At 35.4% G+C, this 17,155-nt stretch overlaps 1 protein-coding gene across 6 annotated transcripts in view; it reads left to right on the top strand.

Annotated features, from left to right (window-relative positions):
* Nucleotides 1–17,155, top strand: part of lrch4 (leucine-rich repeats and calponin homology (CH) domain containing 4) — a 92,530-nt gene that overhangs the window by 28,733 nt on the left and 46,642 nt on the right. For all 6 annotated transcript variants that reach the window (XR_015496373.1, XR_015496375.1, XR_015496374.1 and 3 more), the window contains exons 2-3: nt 13,027–13,171; nt 15,435–15,564. Coding sequence is in view for 2 of the 6 variants with exons in the window: in XM_087262034.1 (XP_087118160.1) it covers nt 13,027–13,171; nt 15,435–15,564 (275 nt within the window). In the remaining 4 variants the exon portion in view is untranslated. The remainder of the gene's footprint in view (nt 1–13,026; nt 13,172–15,434; nt 15,565–17,155) is intronic.

Raw genomic sequence — 17,155 nt, 5'->3', positions numbered from 1 at the left:
CTTACAATAACTAAAGTGTTCTGTTAATCATCAAAATTAAATTACATTCGTATTCCACCTTACACCTGTTACATGTTTTCAATGTAGTTCTTTCTTTGCTGCTAGAGGCTAAGCCTTCCCCAGCCCTACACACGCTCGCTCCACCTATGTCTGTAGTGGATGTGTGTAAGTGTATGGGTGATCTTCCTAGTGTTAAGTTGCAGCTGAAAGGGCATTCGCTGCGTAAAACATGTGCTGGATAAGTTGGCGGTTCATTCCATTGTGGTGACCCCTGATCAGTAAAAGGACTAAGCCGAAAAGAAAATGAATGAAGGAATGAATGTACACATTATATAATGATTTTGATTTAATTAATTACTGATTGCTTCCTCAATAGTGTTAATTAAATGATTAAATGCAGAATGGTTTGTTTTTCATGTTTACACTTCTATCTGAAAAAAAGTACAATAATTAAAAAAAAAAGAGTCTCTGAGGGGAAAAGACTTCTTAATGCACTAAATCAGCTTTCTGAAGTAACTCGAACAGCTTCTGTTGGTTTGGTTTGACCTTGACTTTTACTAAAAGCCTGTATAAATCAGGTTGGATTAAGGTGTTTGAACTGTATATGGTTCCTCCCTTATATGATGAACATTTGCAGACTGAGGTCAAGAAATAAAGCTCAGTTTTATAGTGCAACATGGAAGAATAAAAAGGAGCTGGCACATACTGGTGTTTTGATCAATTCGGTCAGTGAATTTAGCTCTCTGAAGTGCTCGTGAGGTCAAATAATCAGCTTTTTCTCTGACCATAAATTCACTGATGTGCTTGAACAGCACTCGTGTGCTGGACACGCACACACTTGAGTTTTTGCCTCCAGTGGTGCTCTGTTGAATGTGTTGAGTCATTCTGGCCCGTGTGTTTTTTTTGTTCCATCACCCCCACGCCTCAGGCCCGTATTCATGCTTTCACTGCTATTGTCACGCTGCTGTTACTCATTCACTCGCCCCCTTTCAAGATTTACCCTCGTCTCCCCTTTCCGTCACCCCTCTTCTTTTCTTCTTCACATTTTTTTTCTCTGCCCCCATCTTAAGTCAAGTCATGGCATGGCATGGTTTATTATTGTTCCTCCTTCAGAGCAAGAAGAGGAATGACATTTTTTTGCTGTAGTGGCTTTGGAATAAACTTTGAAAGGTGAAGGTGCAGTTTGTTTTTGTCCAAAATTCACACAAAAATGAAACTACTGTTGACCCTCATGCTGTCCCAAACCTTAAAGGGATTGTTCACCCCAAAAAATCTGTCAGCTTGATTGTTTTAATTTTTTATGAGTTTCTTTCTTCTATCAAACTCAAAGGTAGATATTTTGAAGAAAGCTGAATATCTGCAACCACCGAGTCCGAGTCATTTGTTATTGAGTATCTATCAATAACCTAATCCGATCTGATACTTATTACATTAAAAAAATTAAAAATAAAGAATAGTGAAGTTACAGATCCAGGATGTTCCTTATTTTGTATTTAATTCGCCTTATTTTAACATTTATCAACTCTGTTAACAAACAGAGCACTTCTGTGAGGTAGCTTGAACATTAACATAATAAATCACATCATTTATTCGCTTTTGGACTTTAGTGTAACAGTAAATACAAAACAAATCTTATATAAAAACAAATAGCACCTTAACTTAAATGCCAAATGCAATCCATTTATAGCTCACAGTTTGCTTTGGCAATGTTGTCGTCATCAACGTTATAATACCTTCAGACTGCAGACATACTCGCGATTTCAGCTTTTAGCTGCTTCCGTATTCTACTTTGCCAGTGTTAAACCAATAACGCCTCTGCAATAAAGTGATGTCATGCCACACGTCGCTGTTTCTGTGTGAAGTCAAGAAAGAAGTCTAACTCTGTGCCACCGCATAACTATTAATGTGTTATAAATTATTGAGAATATATATGAATATCCGAGTCATGATCATGTGGTAACATCCAATTCCCATCGAGTCTGAATATGGGTAAATATTCTGAATAATGGTTAACACATTTTGGGTGAACTATCCCTTTAATAAGAACTGACTGGGCTTTTCCTGACAACTTTTTGACAAAGACGAGGCCAAAAATTTCGGTGAAACTGAATGAAGATTTTTATTTCATAATCAACTAATTGTTCACATTTATTTAATAATCAACACTCAAATAAGAACTAAGTTCTGCAATCATTTAATTTACACGGTGTAGGGATGCTCATTTCGGTTAAATTTGCCAACTGCAGCTCGCTAACTGAATATTAATTGTTAACTGGTTAGATTAAAATTAAATTATTAATGATTACATTTTAAAATACTGATTTATTTTAACATGCTAACATTTAAACAACAGAACATCTTTCCAACAAACTGAATAAACAAAATAAAAGAATAAAATAAATAGTCCTGCCCTAGATATTTTTCTTAAATGACAAATTTAGTTTACAAAATGAAAACATTGACAAGTATCCCTTTTTAAGAACCGGCATAGGCTATTTTTTTCACTCATGTTATTTTTTTTTTCCCGTCAAATAAAAAATAGTAAGCTATGCCTAAAATTGATCACTCCACAGTAAATATTTTATTAATGCTCCGCTGTTATTTATTTATCATAAACCTCTGTCAACATTTTGAATAAAAGTCAATTTAAGATTATGTTTTGAGCGTCTGGTTTTACCTTAGAGCTTGTGTACCTTCATTTTCTCTCTCACTCACTGTGTGCGTGCTGTGTGTAGGCATAGGCCGGTATAAGATTCTGACGATATGATAACCTTGGATATAAAATCACGGTTTCACGGTATCACAGTATTGCGATTACTGCTCTTAAAATATATTCTTTTTAAATGTCTGGATAAAAAACAAAACCTTTTTTCCCTTTGTACAAAATATATTTTAATTTGTGAAACATTTATAATATTTTGAACAGTAAACATGTCAGGCTAAATAATTTAAATGAATTATTGACTTCTGTTGTCTTCATTTGTTTCAAAAACCCTGATTTTTTTTTTTTTACAAGTTAAATAAAAAAATCTTACTCATAGCTTAGGAAGGTATAGCAAAAAAATGTGATGGTTTTAAGACCTTGATTTTTTTTCCAAACCGTGGTATACCTTGAATTTATCGTCCCAAGCCAAGCTGTGTGTGATAAAAGACAATGGCAGCCATCTTTGAAACGCCTCTCGGCCAGTATGCTTGGGCATTCTGTTTGATTGGGGAAACATCAAATTCTCCAAAACTGCTTGCCAAGCCTACCATTGAATTTCATATTTGGAAACAACAATGAAATTAAACAACATCTGTCTCTTTAGTTTAGTTTTTAAACGTTTGAATCTCACACAATCTACAGAAATTCACATCTTGTCCCAGCTCCTCACCTGAAGAATCGTCAATTCATAGTGATCGATGACTACTTGAAGGCGGGCTTCGTTCACCATATTGACCGTTACACATTTTACCTTATTCAGAACTATAAGAGTGACACGTCTTGTGCATTCTACAGTCTTTAAGAAGACTGACAGATTTATTCAAACACATTATAAGAGAACAAGTTAGATAAAGATAATGAAAATGCTGTATACTGTAGTTCATGAATTTACCCAAATAAACCGCTTTCTTCTATACCCAGAAGTTAAATGGATTTTGAAAGGCTTTACAGGGGTAAAGCACATGGTCACAAGATATATAATGATATTCCTAAGCATATTTGTTTTCTGTCACGATGTTGCCCGTTTTCCTTGCAGCAGATTTTTGATCATGTGTGGAGCTCTTTTGACTGTAATACACTTTTCATGAGCTCATCAACTGATATAAATGCAACCATATGCATATACAAAGTTTATAGTGTTTAGACCAGCTCGCGGCTTTGTCTTGAATGTTCAGGATGTTTTATTGCAACAAAATGTGATGAAAACAAATTATATGTCTATATTTTGTATCTTTAAGTTGTGGTTTTGAAGACATTGTGTGAATTCATCTTGGGCTTCAAGTATCCTTCATATGTCTCAAATTTAATTCTCCCATGTGGCTGATGCAAAGCATAAGGTAGCAATATTAATGAAAATGCCTTATTGTCATCCTTAACCTTGATATGTTTGATATCTGACTGCGTACAAGTGTGGAGCTAAAAGCTATAGTGGAGATTAATAACATCCTAAAGCTAACCTTTGCTCTTACAGGGTTATAGTATGGCTTCTAAAGGCATGGAATGTAGCCTGGGGCACATTTAAGTCATTTAGACAGTGATTTTGTGATATTTTATGATATTTTATATAGTAAATGTATCTATTTTTTGAGCTTGACTAAATTAGTTTTGCCGTGTCTAAAGTTCTACAATGGAAATGTTGAACATCTCGATTTGTGTTAATTGGAAGGAAGTAATTCAAAGAGGTTTTAATGGTTGAAAAATAAAACTGTGGCCATAAAGTCTGTTATCTAATCTTAATTGTGTTGTGATTTAAACAGTGCAACTCACACAGAAGTTCTTTTTTAAGCAAAGAGCTTTTTGTTAATCAGTGTGTCAGTTGTATGACCAACTTCAATATCTTGTAAAATCTCAGTTGTGTAGATTCCTACACAAATGACTGGTTTTGGTTTAGAAATTCTCTGAGAAAGAAGAAAGTTTAAACCCACATTTGGGTAAAAACTTGGGTAAAATATGGACCAGCTCAATAATTGGCTTAAAATAAAAACCCAATGGCCCGTTTCCACTGAGTGGTACAGTGCGGTTTGGTACAGATTTGTAGCCGTTTCCACTTTCAAAAGGTACCAAAAAATAAACTGTACTGTACCACTTCTTGGGTGCCCTTTTGAAAGGGTACCTATCACAACAAAATGGTACCAAAAGGCAGAGTTAGCGTTGCAGCTAAACGCTATTGGTTTACAGAGAAATGTCACAGGCACGTAGACAAGCAGGAGAATGAAAACAAAGGAAGTGCCATTTTTAAAAACACAGCCAAGACGTTACACCATAATAATATATACATATAATAACAAGCCATGGTCGAAAGCCAAGAAGAAGAGCAGAACCTACCCTGTGCACCGTAGTTGAAAGAGAGAGAGAGAGAGCAAGAACTTGTGTTTGTGTCTGTATTTAAGATAACAAACTTCTTGAGCTGATGATAATAACCTGGCGTGATTATTGAAGTCCTTCTGACATCCTATACTTTAAGAAACTGACAATCACGAGAGTAAAGCACGAATAAACAAAGAATGAGCCCGACAAAACAAAGGAGCAAATGCTTGTTTCAGTAACCTAAAATAAACACACTGCCATGTTAAACTATTATCATTCCCTTTTGGACTATTATAAACTCGGAATGATGGAATCACTTTCTAACAAGAGGTAACATGTGTGGCTGAATATTAAAGATGCAGATGAGTGGTTTGTACTGACTGTGAGCTATATGTTGCATGTTTTTTTTAAGCTAAATAATGACTAAATGTATACTGTGTGTCGTTTTAGTGTAATTGGTAATATATCGGAGACTGTAATGGGCTGTATGTGTTCATATATGCTGCATTTATTTATTTTATTTAATTGCTGACATTACAGTAAGTTATTACACACTATCATTGATCTGCAGTTGTAATCAAATCATTTGCATAGAAAGGTTTATACACAAGTATTTATGTGTATAAAGCATGTGTTTTATGAGAAAGAAGTGCTTCTCTCATGATCTATGAACAACCTGTACAGCTTTGGTTTGACTTTTTCTCAAGCGAGAGTCACATTGACTGGAACTTTCTGTCGTACACCGCGCCCACCAAAATGGTACCATTGGTTCCCTTTGGCAGTGGAAACACAAGCCTGATAAAGGTGACTCGAACCCAAACATAAAGTACCATACCACTCAGTGGAAACGGGCCACAAAGAATGCATGATTATATGCTGTCATGGCTTTGCAATTTAAAAATTGTCATTTTAATAAAGGTCAATGAGGCAAAAACAGCCATTAACATAGTCCGTTTACTCATAGTGTATTGTTGAGGTTTTTTGAGTGTATTAAAAGTATAATAACTCAATTTCCTGAAAAACAGAGAAAGTTGTGGCCGAATTAAGCCTCAAAGTCACCCGAGAGTTGATGAAAACAACCCAACAGTACACAAAGGTTAAAACAAGCGAAGTTGTTTAGGGTGTGGCGAAATATAAGCATATATTTCAGAATATAAGCATACTAGCATTGATTTAAGTTTTTGTCGATGTGAGGTTGGAGTGTACTGCTTGCTTTTTCAATCTCTGGAAAAGACTCTGGAAACCTGTTTGGAAAGAGTTGCATGTTAGTGCATGGTGAAGATTGCATGCTTCCACTTTAAAACAGGACAGACATTACTAATATAGTCAAAAGCAGCACAAAGCATGTTTTAATCAGAAAAAAGGTGAGTCAGTGCCTATGACGCATTAGCTTTGGTCAGATGTCTAGTGAGAAAAACATAGTGTTATGTTTCAGGTAATCTCAGGGATGACTAGCTCCTTGCTGCAGGTACCAATAGACATATCTTTGTTCGGGACTTTCAGATAGGCCTTGAAACAACACACCTCAACTGTGGCAAAAGCAGTTATGGGGGTATCAGATGATGCGTAGAGCTTGTGTGGCGCTTATGGTAATATTAGGCCTTGTTTATGGTGCTTTTGTCTGAATGTGTGCCAGAAATGAACTAAGGGAGTCTGTTGTTATCCTCTAGGCTAATCTGCGTAATCTACTTCTAGGGCTAAAAGAGGAGTGGAGGGTGTGTGTGTGTGTGTGTGTGTGTGTGTGTGTGTGTGTGTGTGTGTGTGTTGATTAACACTCTCTCACACACAGCAGATGCAAAAGCAGCTTCAGTTACACCAAAGAGACGCTAGCAGGCAGAAGAAACCTCAGATTCCTTAGAGAGAGACCAACTGGCAGTCCTAAGAAACCTCTTCAACGCGCACAAAAGATATTTGGAGTGAGACCTTCAGGGTATAATTGAAATACAGCCCTGCTTATTAGCTGTAGGATTTTGTCATGCCATAATAATCATTAGTATGTGCCACTGAAACTGAGCACAGCTGGAGACCTCACAATGTTTGTGACCCCCTGGGATGGGGAATGGGATACTTTTAGGTGACTATTTCCAGGAACTCAATGTAAACATGGCTAAAACAAAACTGAAAGCATTAAGCGGTGCTATTCAGAGAAAATCTTCGGAGATCAAGTGTGTGATACCATTGGTTGAGTCTGAAGTTGTTGAACTGTTAAATAAGTGAAGTAAATTTGTTTCAAAGAAAACGGTTGAATCCATTGATACCTTTATTCATTCATCTTTGGAACACATATTAAGATATTTTAGCTGAAATTTGAAAGCTCCCTCATCCTTCATCCTCCGTAACCCAAGATTAAACGCCCAGCGTTCATCAGCCTCTGGCGTCTATGCTGCAGCTCTGCACAGGACGTTTGGCCAGAAGAGAAATGGTTGTGCCCAACTGAGCCTGGTTCCTTAACTTTCGTCAATTGGTGACGTTTGTTCCTCACCACTGTCGCCACTGGCTTTTTGGTTTGGGCCTTGTGGAGCTGGGCATTGATGGATTTGCTCTTCAGTGTTTGGACTTTCAACAGTAAAAATTAAAACCACGCTGACCACGCTTAACTGAACTTCAACTGCTGAAACTGGACTGACAATTTCAATCTACTAGAACTTTAATGTTAAGCTGCTTTGACACAATCTACATTGTAAAAGCGCTATAGAAATAAACATGAATTTAATTGAATTGGCCCAAAAAAGGAGTCAAAAACAGTAAACAAATCCTATGGGACTTTAATGATTCAACTGGAATTATTTGAAGCTCCAAGAACACTTTTGTACACCAAAAAAAAAAAAAAAAAACTGTAACAACAATTATACTACTTCAAGTACTTCTTAAAATTAATTATAATTTCACGTTTTTTGCATCAGATCAGGGTGTGCATTTAATATATGGTATGCAAAGCTTGCGTGTTGCACTGCTGAGTTTAATGCCAATACGTCATGTTTGTCTGTAATACCTTGCACAGGAGAGAATATAAGTGAACTAATTCATATTTATAGTTTATTTTTTTATTTATTATTTTTGCTTTGTATGATTACAGTTCAACCACTGAAGTCACATGGTATTATTAGGTGTACTAATCTTTTAAGTAATGTCATGTTGAACATTATCAACATCATTATTCTATTAAATATACAATTAATATACACTCTAAACTAAAGGCTCTTTTGTTTTTTTGTTTTTAATAGAAGAACCAATTTAAATACTATTGTATGAAGAACCTGTAATGTTTGTCCGATTGTTCTTATAGGTGGTAAGAATGTTATATCCACTCTATGAAGCACTAAAGTGATTCCCTTAACCACATTTAGTGATATATAGTGATATATAGCACCTTATACTGCAGCATGACTTGACTATGACTATGTCAGACCCTACTGTTCTAATTAAGGCATGATCATATTTTATTTTGGTAAAATAAGCATAATTTAGAGGTATTTGCCTTATAAGTCATATAAGTCACTTTTGATACCAAATGATCAATTAGCAGTCAAGTTATTATTTGCTGTCTCTAAAACTTGCATAGGCAACACGACTTTTGTCAGGTAGTGTATAATGAAGCTCGAAATTGTTCATACTCTTGACTTAAGTTACTTAAAGAAATATTTTTACTCAATGATGCCTCTTGTATATTGTCTTATTATCTTTTTATAGAAGCATGTGTTCTTTTTGGTCCAAATCATATATAAAAATGTATAAAAAGTTATATTGCTAGCATCTTAATATCATCTTAACCACCCCAAACATAAGCTGGAGAACCAGTACATGTCCTTTATTGGTTCCATGTAAGACTTTAAGTGGTTCTATTTGGTGGCATTTTTTATTATTATTATTTTTTTGTGCGCGTCAATACCTTAAAATACCTTTCAAGACTTTTATTTATAATTATTTTTGATGAAATTGAGCAAAATGCCTAATTAGAATGATACATCACATTGAGTGATTCTCTTTAAAAAAAAGAGTCTTTGATGAAGCCTCAGCCCCACGTTCAGACTCGCATCTTAGTCCATGATGTGGGCACACTGGCGTTTCTCTCACTTTCTCTACCATGTTAGGAGAGCAGTGCAGGGGATTGTGGGAAAAGTGGGCTGCCCCTGGGAATCTTTCATTCCCTCTGGGATTGAAGAGGCGGGAAATGCTTCCTCGCCAAATAAAACAGCTGAACAAAAGATCTGGGGAAGGGGAGCAGATTGGACAATTGGATGGAGAAAAAGCACACACACTTCCACACACTATTGTTCTCATAGAGTAAAAGTAATTTCAGTTTTGTTTAAGATCATCATGATGGTTAATTCTCAAATTTTTGTTTGTTATTTGTTACAAATATTTGTTGTTTCTGGTTTGTTTCTCCAGTCATACAGAGGACGTACAGGCTCATTCACACACACACACACACACACACACACACACACACACACACACACACACACACACACACACACACCCTGTTTTAAGATTCCTTGGCCCTGTAATTAAAATCCTTCCCTCTCCAGAAATACATCCTGACCCCACGACCAGCGCCGTTGAGGGAGTGTGTGTGTTTTGCAATTTATCTGGAGAGAGCGATTTCTGTCTGGAATCAAAATATGGAAGCGAATTGGGAGCTATATTTAGAATGGACAAAAATGGACTCGGACAAAATTTGAATCCCTATAAAAAAAGTCTTTGTTCGCTTTGGAAAACATCATGGCTGTTTACGTGTTTCCTGGACATGGCTTACAAAAAACATGGAAGGCATAAACAAAGTGTTTGAATGCATATGCTAGCTAAACAATAGCTGCGTGCATGTTGCTTAGGATGCATCTAGAATCTGAACTGTTTTGCCACTGATTGTGAGAACACAAAGGAAGTGTTGTCGGCAAGATCTTCTCCTTTACTGTAGCTTTTTTCCTCTTTGGACTTAATCCCACTAAAGCTGTATGTATCTGGCTCTTGTTTCACAGCAAGTTTGTAAGAAAAGGAATAAGTTATTTCTATGTTGAATAAATCTGGATTATTTTATTTAAAATAAAGTTTAGAAGTAATCTCATTACTGTAACGTAAAAACATTAATTTTGAGTCATCGATCTTGCATAAAATTTTACAGTATAAAAGTTATTTGTATAGGAAAACGGTATTAGTGTGATATATAGTAGAGAGAATAATATTGAGAACTGCTTTAAGGATATTGCGAATGTTAAAATGTTATAAAACAATTGTACAATACATAAAGCAAATAAATTAAAATGTCATTTCAGTTGTTTTTATTGGCTAATGTTTTTAAAATGTTTTTTTTTTATCCTTAAAACAGCTTTATGTCATTACTTTTTGAAATATATATGAGCAATTCCAGCGTTATGGATGTGACATTTGCTGTAAAAATTTAAAACATAAATTTGCTTAGAAAGTATATGTTAACATTATATTGAAACTTTATTCATATTTTTAAGAATAACTGACTACAGGGTTAAGAGACGAGAAAAATATCAGTCTGTAAACATGTTTTGTACTTTAAATGAGGGAAATAAACGTGTTATGGATTTTACAAAAAAAGTATGTGAGTTTACAGTATACAACATACTTTGTAGAAATTCTGTGAATTAAACTGCACAACCCAAAAGAAACAATGATAATCATATGGATATGGCTCACTATAAAACAAAAATGATTGGTTTTATTTTTTTAAATCTTTCTACATTTATGAGGAAAAAGTGTCATAATGGACGTGAGTCACGTGTGTGACTTTGGTAAAAATAATATAACAGTTTGAAAACATTGACAAATTCATTTTTGAGTATGTCTAAAGTATTGTAAAATACTTGCTCACACAAAACCCAGATTTGGGTTTTTTCATATTTTGTTAAAAACATACTTTTTTCATGACAAAGTTGACATTTGCATAGAATTGTTCATATATATATATATATATATATATATATATATATATATTAGGGATGTAACGGTATCAGAATTTCACGGTTCGGTAATACCTCGGTATGAATGTCACGGTACGGTATTTATTGAATCATTTACAGGAAAAAAAAAACTTTTGAAAATACTCCAAAAAAAGTGCCAAAAGTGTCAATGACATACAAATTAGCCATCTATCTGTAAGCTTTGAAACACTAACTTCAATTTTAATAACAAAAAAATATTAAACCATGTAAAAAAATAAAGTTTCAATTTAGTATTGTTGAAAACTCATCACATTCAACATTTAATCACTCACTCACTTAGACAGAGATGGGTTTAAAGGAAAATTATCATAATTATAATCTGGTAAAAGCTGGTATCTCTGGGCATTTACAATGTCCCCTGCAACAGAAAAAAACCCCTCTCATTTGGTACTGAGGTTTCTGGAACAAGAGAGATATGACTTGGCCCAGGTTGACAGCAGTGGGGTAATATTGTGCATTGTCTTTCCCCCACTTGAGAAGACAAATCATGAGTGAGATAGAGATCTCTTTGCGGTACAAGTCAATGTCTGAATCAATCTGAACAGTGTGCTGTGTTTCTGCAGTCCCCATGACTTTTATTAGTCGTATTCCCCAACTTGCAGGCACGTGCACACATAGGGCTCAACCTGTGCAGTGCACATGCCCTTTTTAGTCTTGGATAGAAAATGCCCTTCCAAAACGATCAAAAGTGCCCCCGCGACGCGACACACCCTCCGTCCAATCCAGCCCTTCAGTAGGCGCGCGACAACACCTCTCTTGAATATGCGCGCTCAACCCCCCCTCGGCGCTTTACAATACGCGCGCCACAACACAGCTGATCAGAACGCGCGCCACAACACAGCTGATCAGAACGCGCGCCACAACACAGCTGATCAGAACGCGCGCGACAGCACCGCTATTCAGCACGCGCGCGGCGACAACACCCGCTTTAGGTTCGATCATTTCCATCTTTTTTTCATCTCCGCTACTAGCAGCACACTCCATTTCCGCATTACTGGATCTGTAGCGACAACAGACCGCAAAGGATTATGGCCACGCCGGGGCTGATGGGAAATGAAGTTTCAGCTACGTCCCGTTCGCTTCATTCGCCTGAGCAAATTTTCTCAGGAGACCTATAGTTTTACCGAGTCATGCGACTTCGGTAATATCGAAAAAAATTAATATTGCGGTATGACGGTATTTACAATACCGTTACATCCCTATATATATATATATATATATATATATATATATATATATATACAGTATATATATATATATATATATATATATATATATATATATATATATATATATATATATTTATATATATTTATTTATTTATTTATTTATTTATTTATTTATTAATTATAATATATGTGTGTGTGTGTGTGTGTGTATGTTTATTATTATTCTTAACCTTGAAATGCTAGCTTAATATATATAATATATATTTTTATTTATAATCTTTTGCTATATATTTTTAAATGCTTCTTAATGACTGATATACCTTACTATACAATTTGTTTATATGTAAATACTTATTTAATTTACTTATTTGTAAAATTAGATACTACAAATTTGTATGTTATTGTAAAAGTGTTTGTGTAATTTAGTAAAAATAATCACCTTTAACAGTATTGAAAACTATTAAAAGATATTGAAATATATTGAGATAATATTACCCTTATTATAATGAAGTAATGTAACAACACACAAAGCAAATGAATAAAAATGTCATTTATTTCTTTTGAAAGGTAGGAAACCATAGACATGTTTTGATGTGATAAATAAGAAATATAAAAAATAGCGAACATCCTGGATCTGTTTCTTCACTTTTCTTTATTCTTTTTTATATAAATTATAGAAGCATCAGATCAGGTTTTTGTATTGGCACATGCTCAAAATAAAATGACTCTGAGGCAAGCAAAAAAAAAAACCTGATTGGAATTATAAGGAGTTTACTATTGTTAATTTTCTCAGACTCTGGAGACTTTCAGTCATGTGTTTGGTGATTAATTGACTTTGCATTAACTGTGATCATTGCTTCTCTCTCTCTTTCAGACCTGTCAAAGAACCGGCTGTGTGAGGTGCCAGAGGAGGTGTGTCAGTTTGTGTCTCTGGAGACTCTCAGCCTGTACCACAACTGTGTGCGATCCCTCACGCTCAGCCTGTGCCAGCTGCAAGCTCTCACCTACCTCAACCTCAGGTACAAACAACACACATGCGCCACATAGACAGCCTCAGGTGTACACAAGCGGTCAGAAGTGTAGGATTTGTCTATTTTTCTTACCAGTGCTGCATTCAAAAGATCTAAAGTGCTACATTCAGAGGTAACATTTCAACACTGGAAAGCATCAAAGTGAATCCAAATCTGTTTTCTGTCTTGGAGGTTTCTATTTCTTATAAAATTTTGAAGGCAGTATAGATATGTCCTATACTTCCTTTGATATCCCACAATTCAGTGCTGATTTCCATTTATGACAGTTGGTCTAAAAAATAAAGACTGCATCTCGTCACGACTTAACTTTTTACTTTCAATTATTCATTCATTCATTCATTGCTACGTCTTAGTCCCTTTATTCATCCGGGGTTGTAACAGCAGAATGAACCGCCAACTTATCCAGCATATGTTTTACGCAGCGGATGCCCTTCCAGCTACAACCCAGTACTGGGAAACACCCATACACACTCATTCACACACACTTATACACTATGGCCATTTTAGCTTACTTAATATCCTTATAGCGTGTGTGTTTAGACTGTGAGGCAAACTGGAGCACCTGGAGATAACCCACGCCAACACAAGGAGAACATGCAAACTCCACATTGAAGTGCCTACTGACCCAGCCGGGACTCGAACCAGCAACCTTCTTGCTGTGCGGCTACAACGCTAACCACTCAGCCTCCGTGTCGTCCACTTTCACTTCCACTTATCCCAAATTTTTTGACAGTTGAGCTAAAATAAGCATGGCATCTCGAAGCACTCCTTTGGGGATTATTGATCAATATTTTCCACTTTTGATGGCATTTCTAGTGAGAAGGTAGTAGTGTAGTAAGCAAATATATATATATATATATATATATATATATATATATATATATATATATATATATATAGTAGTATAAATGAGTAGGCCCCTCACAGATCTCACTTTTAAATGAACACTTTTCTACAGGATGCTTTACATTAATATATTTGTGCATATACATTTAATTAGTCCAAAAGCCCAAACTGGAACTAATCTAATAGAATGTAAGATCACAGTCCAAAAATGAGTACACCCAGCCGTACACAGCAAAGTAAAAAAGAGTACACAGCAAAAAAAAAAGCTTTCAGCACACATGATTATAAGTAAGATTTTTAATGGTTGAGTTCCAATAATTGTTAATTATAAGAGAATTTCAAGTCAGCATGTTAGAATGATTTCTGACAAATAGTGTGACTCTGCAGACTTGAAGTTCAGTGCTTTCCACAGGTTCGAAATACCTTAAATTATATACTTGCAGTGGTGGCCGGATTGAAACATACCTTTTACCCACAGGACATAAACAATTAACTATATGCGACAAACCCCCCCACCAACAAATGAGTTAATTACCTATTTCTAATGGTATACAAATATTCTGCAGCCTATTTAGATGTGATTTTGTCCTCTCTGAGGATTTAGCAAAGTTTTTTCTGAGTCGTTTAAATTAAAGAATTCATAATTTAATGTCTCTCTCGCTCTCATGGATGTGCTTGTAAAATTAATGACATCTTAGAAAATGAAAGCAATACCAAATTTTGACATTTCGTCACCATAGAATTATAAGGTTCTGACATTTTTGTCAAAATTAAGTTATTGACATATTCTTATTAAATGAAAAAAAAAATCTTATTGACATTATGGGATGTTTTTTATAAGTTGTTTACATTTTAAGACTTTTCATTTAAAAAAACAAATGTTTCACACATACTGTTTGCTATGGAATGCTAAAACTTTGAAGCTCAATATCTCAAAATCATTCAGAACGCAGATAGAACCTTATAATTCCAAGGTGACTATTGTAGTAGATTTAGAAATCCTGGCCGGACACAAAAAGAGGGGGTCTCTGTGGGGCTGCCGTCCCTAAAATATCAAAAGTGGATTCCGACACGCCCTTATTGCTTTTGCGCCCTGCACTTTGCACTTTGTGCATGGATTGTCAAAATAGAGCCCTATGTGTGTGAAGCACTGCACTTGTACTATGTTTGTGATGATAGAGTTGCAGCATTACTGATCATTTACTGATCTTTCAAAGTCATTTTAAAAATGTAGCAACTGTAAACTTTTCATTGGCAGTGTTCTCAAGGCAATCAGATGTCTCTGAGTGAAATTTCATCCATTCTAATAGATGGATCATATATACAGTAAATCTGTCATTGAGTCTTTTGTACTGGTGTTGGATTGCATTCGTTTAATTCTCTCTGTCTGTGTTTCTCTCTGTAGTCGTAACCAGCTGTCCAGTTTACCGCCATCAGTATGTCAGCTCCCTCTCCTGCGGGTGCTCATAGTCAGCAACAACAAGTTATCAGCGCTACCAGCCTCTATACACACACTCACACACCTGCGACAACTGGTATGTACTTGAACACACACAAACACACACACTCAGTCTTGTGTTCATTTTAACTTTTATACATTATAAGGTATCTCATAGACCCAGTGTGTGTGTTTTTTTTATATATACAGGGGTGCTGTTAAACTTTTATTCTACCTTTGGCAGACTGGATGATATCAGTTAATTTAAACGTTTGTTTGTTTGCTTGTTGTGGCTGATCTGCTTATTGAACTTTTACAGTAGCTGGATAAAACATGCACCATTGCATTTTTGTAATTGTTTCCATTCTGAACAAAAAAAATTGAAAACATGCATGAATATACTGTTAAAAACATCAAGCCTGTATACTGTAACTGCACACAGTTGAATCATTGAATGATAAAAAAAATCACATATATCATGTACGCACATAATTTAACAAACAAAAGGATATTGATACATACATTTCTACACTCTGTAAACTATTTCAGCACTAACAGTTTCCTATTTATTTATTTCAGTTTTTATTTTATTTTATTTATTTAATTTTATTTTTTGTTTGTTTATCTTATGGACCCTTTTTACAAGCCTGTTATGATGCATTTAGCGGTCATCATAATCATTTTTTTTTCAAAAAAACATATCTACATTTGTATGCATTCATGAATGTATTATATCATCTTTGCGTCCAATTACAAAAAAATGAATTACCGCTTATGTGAGGTGTTTCTAATGCAGCCTCTATGGGGCTGAGAGTAAATTTGACATTATTTTCTTTTCTGTCTGCATTGATCAGCCTTTTTCTGAGATTTTATTTTATCATTTCAGCAAATAGGGTTGTAAAAAAAGTATTTGTTTTACTCTCCCATTCACTGCGCTCTAAGTTGTGTGTGAAAATGTGAAATGTGAAAAGGGTCCATAGTTTATCTAAAGATAGATTTTTTTCATTGGCAAAATCATTGAAAAAGTTTTCAACCAGGTTAACAAGTTCTTAAACACTTCAAGAGGTGTTTAGACAATTGTCAATCTAGTTTCAGACCAAATCACAGTACAGAGAGCGCTCTTATAAAGATAATCAATGTTATTCGCCTAAATACAGGGTCAGGCAAACTAACAGTGCTGGTATTGCTTGATCTCAGTGCTGCATTTGACACAGTCGATCATTGTCGAAAACTGGGTTGGGCTGTCTGGAACGATCCTCAAATGGTTCAGATCTTACCTTACCACAAGGCTCGATTCTGGCACCTCTGCTGTTCAACCTTTATATGCTCCCTCTGAGCCAGATAATGAGAAAGAACTAAATTTCTTACCATAGCTATGCTGATGACACTCAGATCTACTTAGCCTTACTGCCTATAAGGACTACAGCCCCATTGACACCCTCTGCTAGTGCATTGATGAAATTAACAGTTGGATGTGCCAACTGTGCTAACTCTTCAGTTAAACAAAGAGAAAACTGAAGTCATTGTGTTTGGGAACAGAGATGAGGTTCTCAAGGTGAATGCATACCTTGGCACTAAAGGTCAAACAACAAAAATAAGGTCAAGAATCTTGGTGTGACTCTGGAGTCAGATCTGAGTTTCAATAGTCATGTCAAAGCAGTTAGTAAATCGGCCTACTATCATCTCAA

The sequence above is a fragment of the Danio rerio genome, chromosome 7 (assembly GCF_052040795.2).
Source record: "Danio rerio strain M-AB ecotype USA chromosome 7, GRCz13ab, whole genome shotgun sequence".
Taxonomy (NCBI): Eukaryota; Metazoa; Chordata; class Actinopteri; order Cypriniformes; family Danionidae; genus Danio; species Danio rerio.
This window is presented reverse-complemented; position numbering and strand designations above follow the sequence as displayed.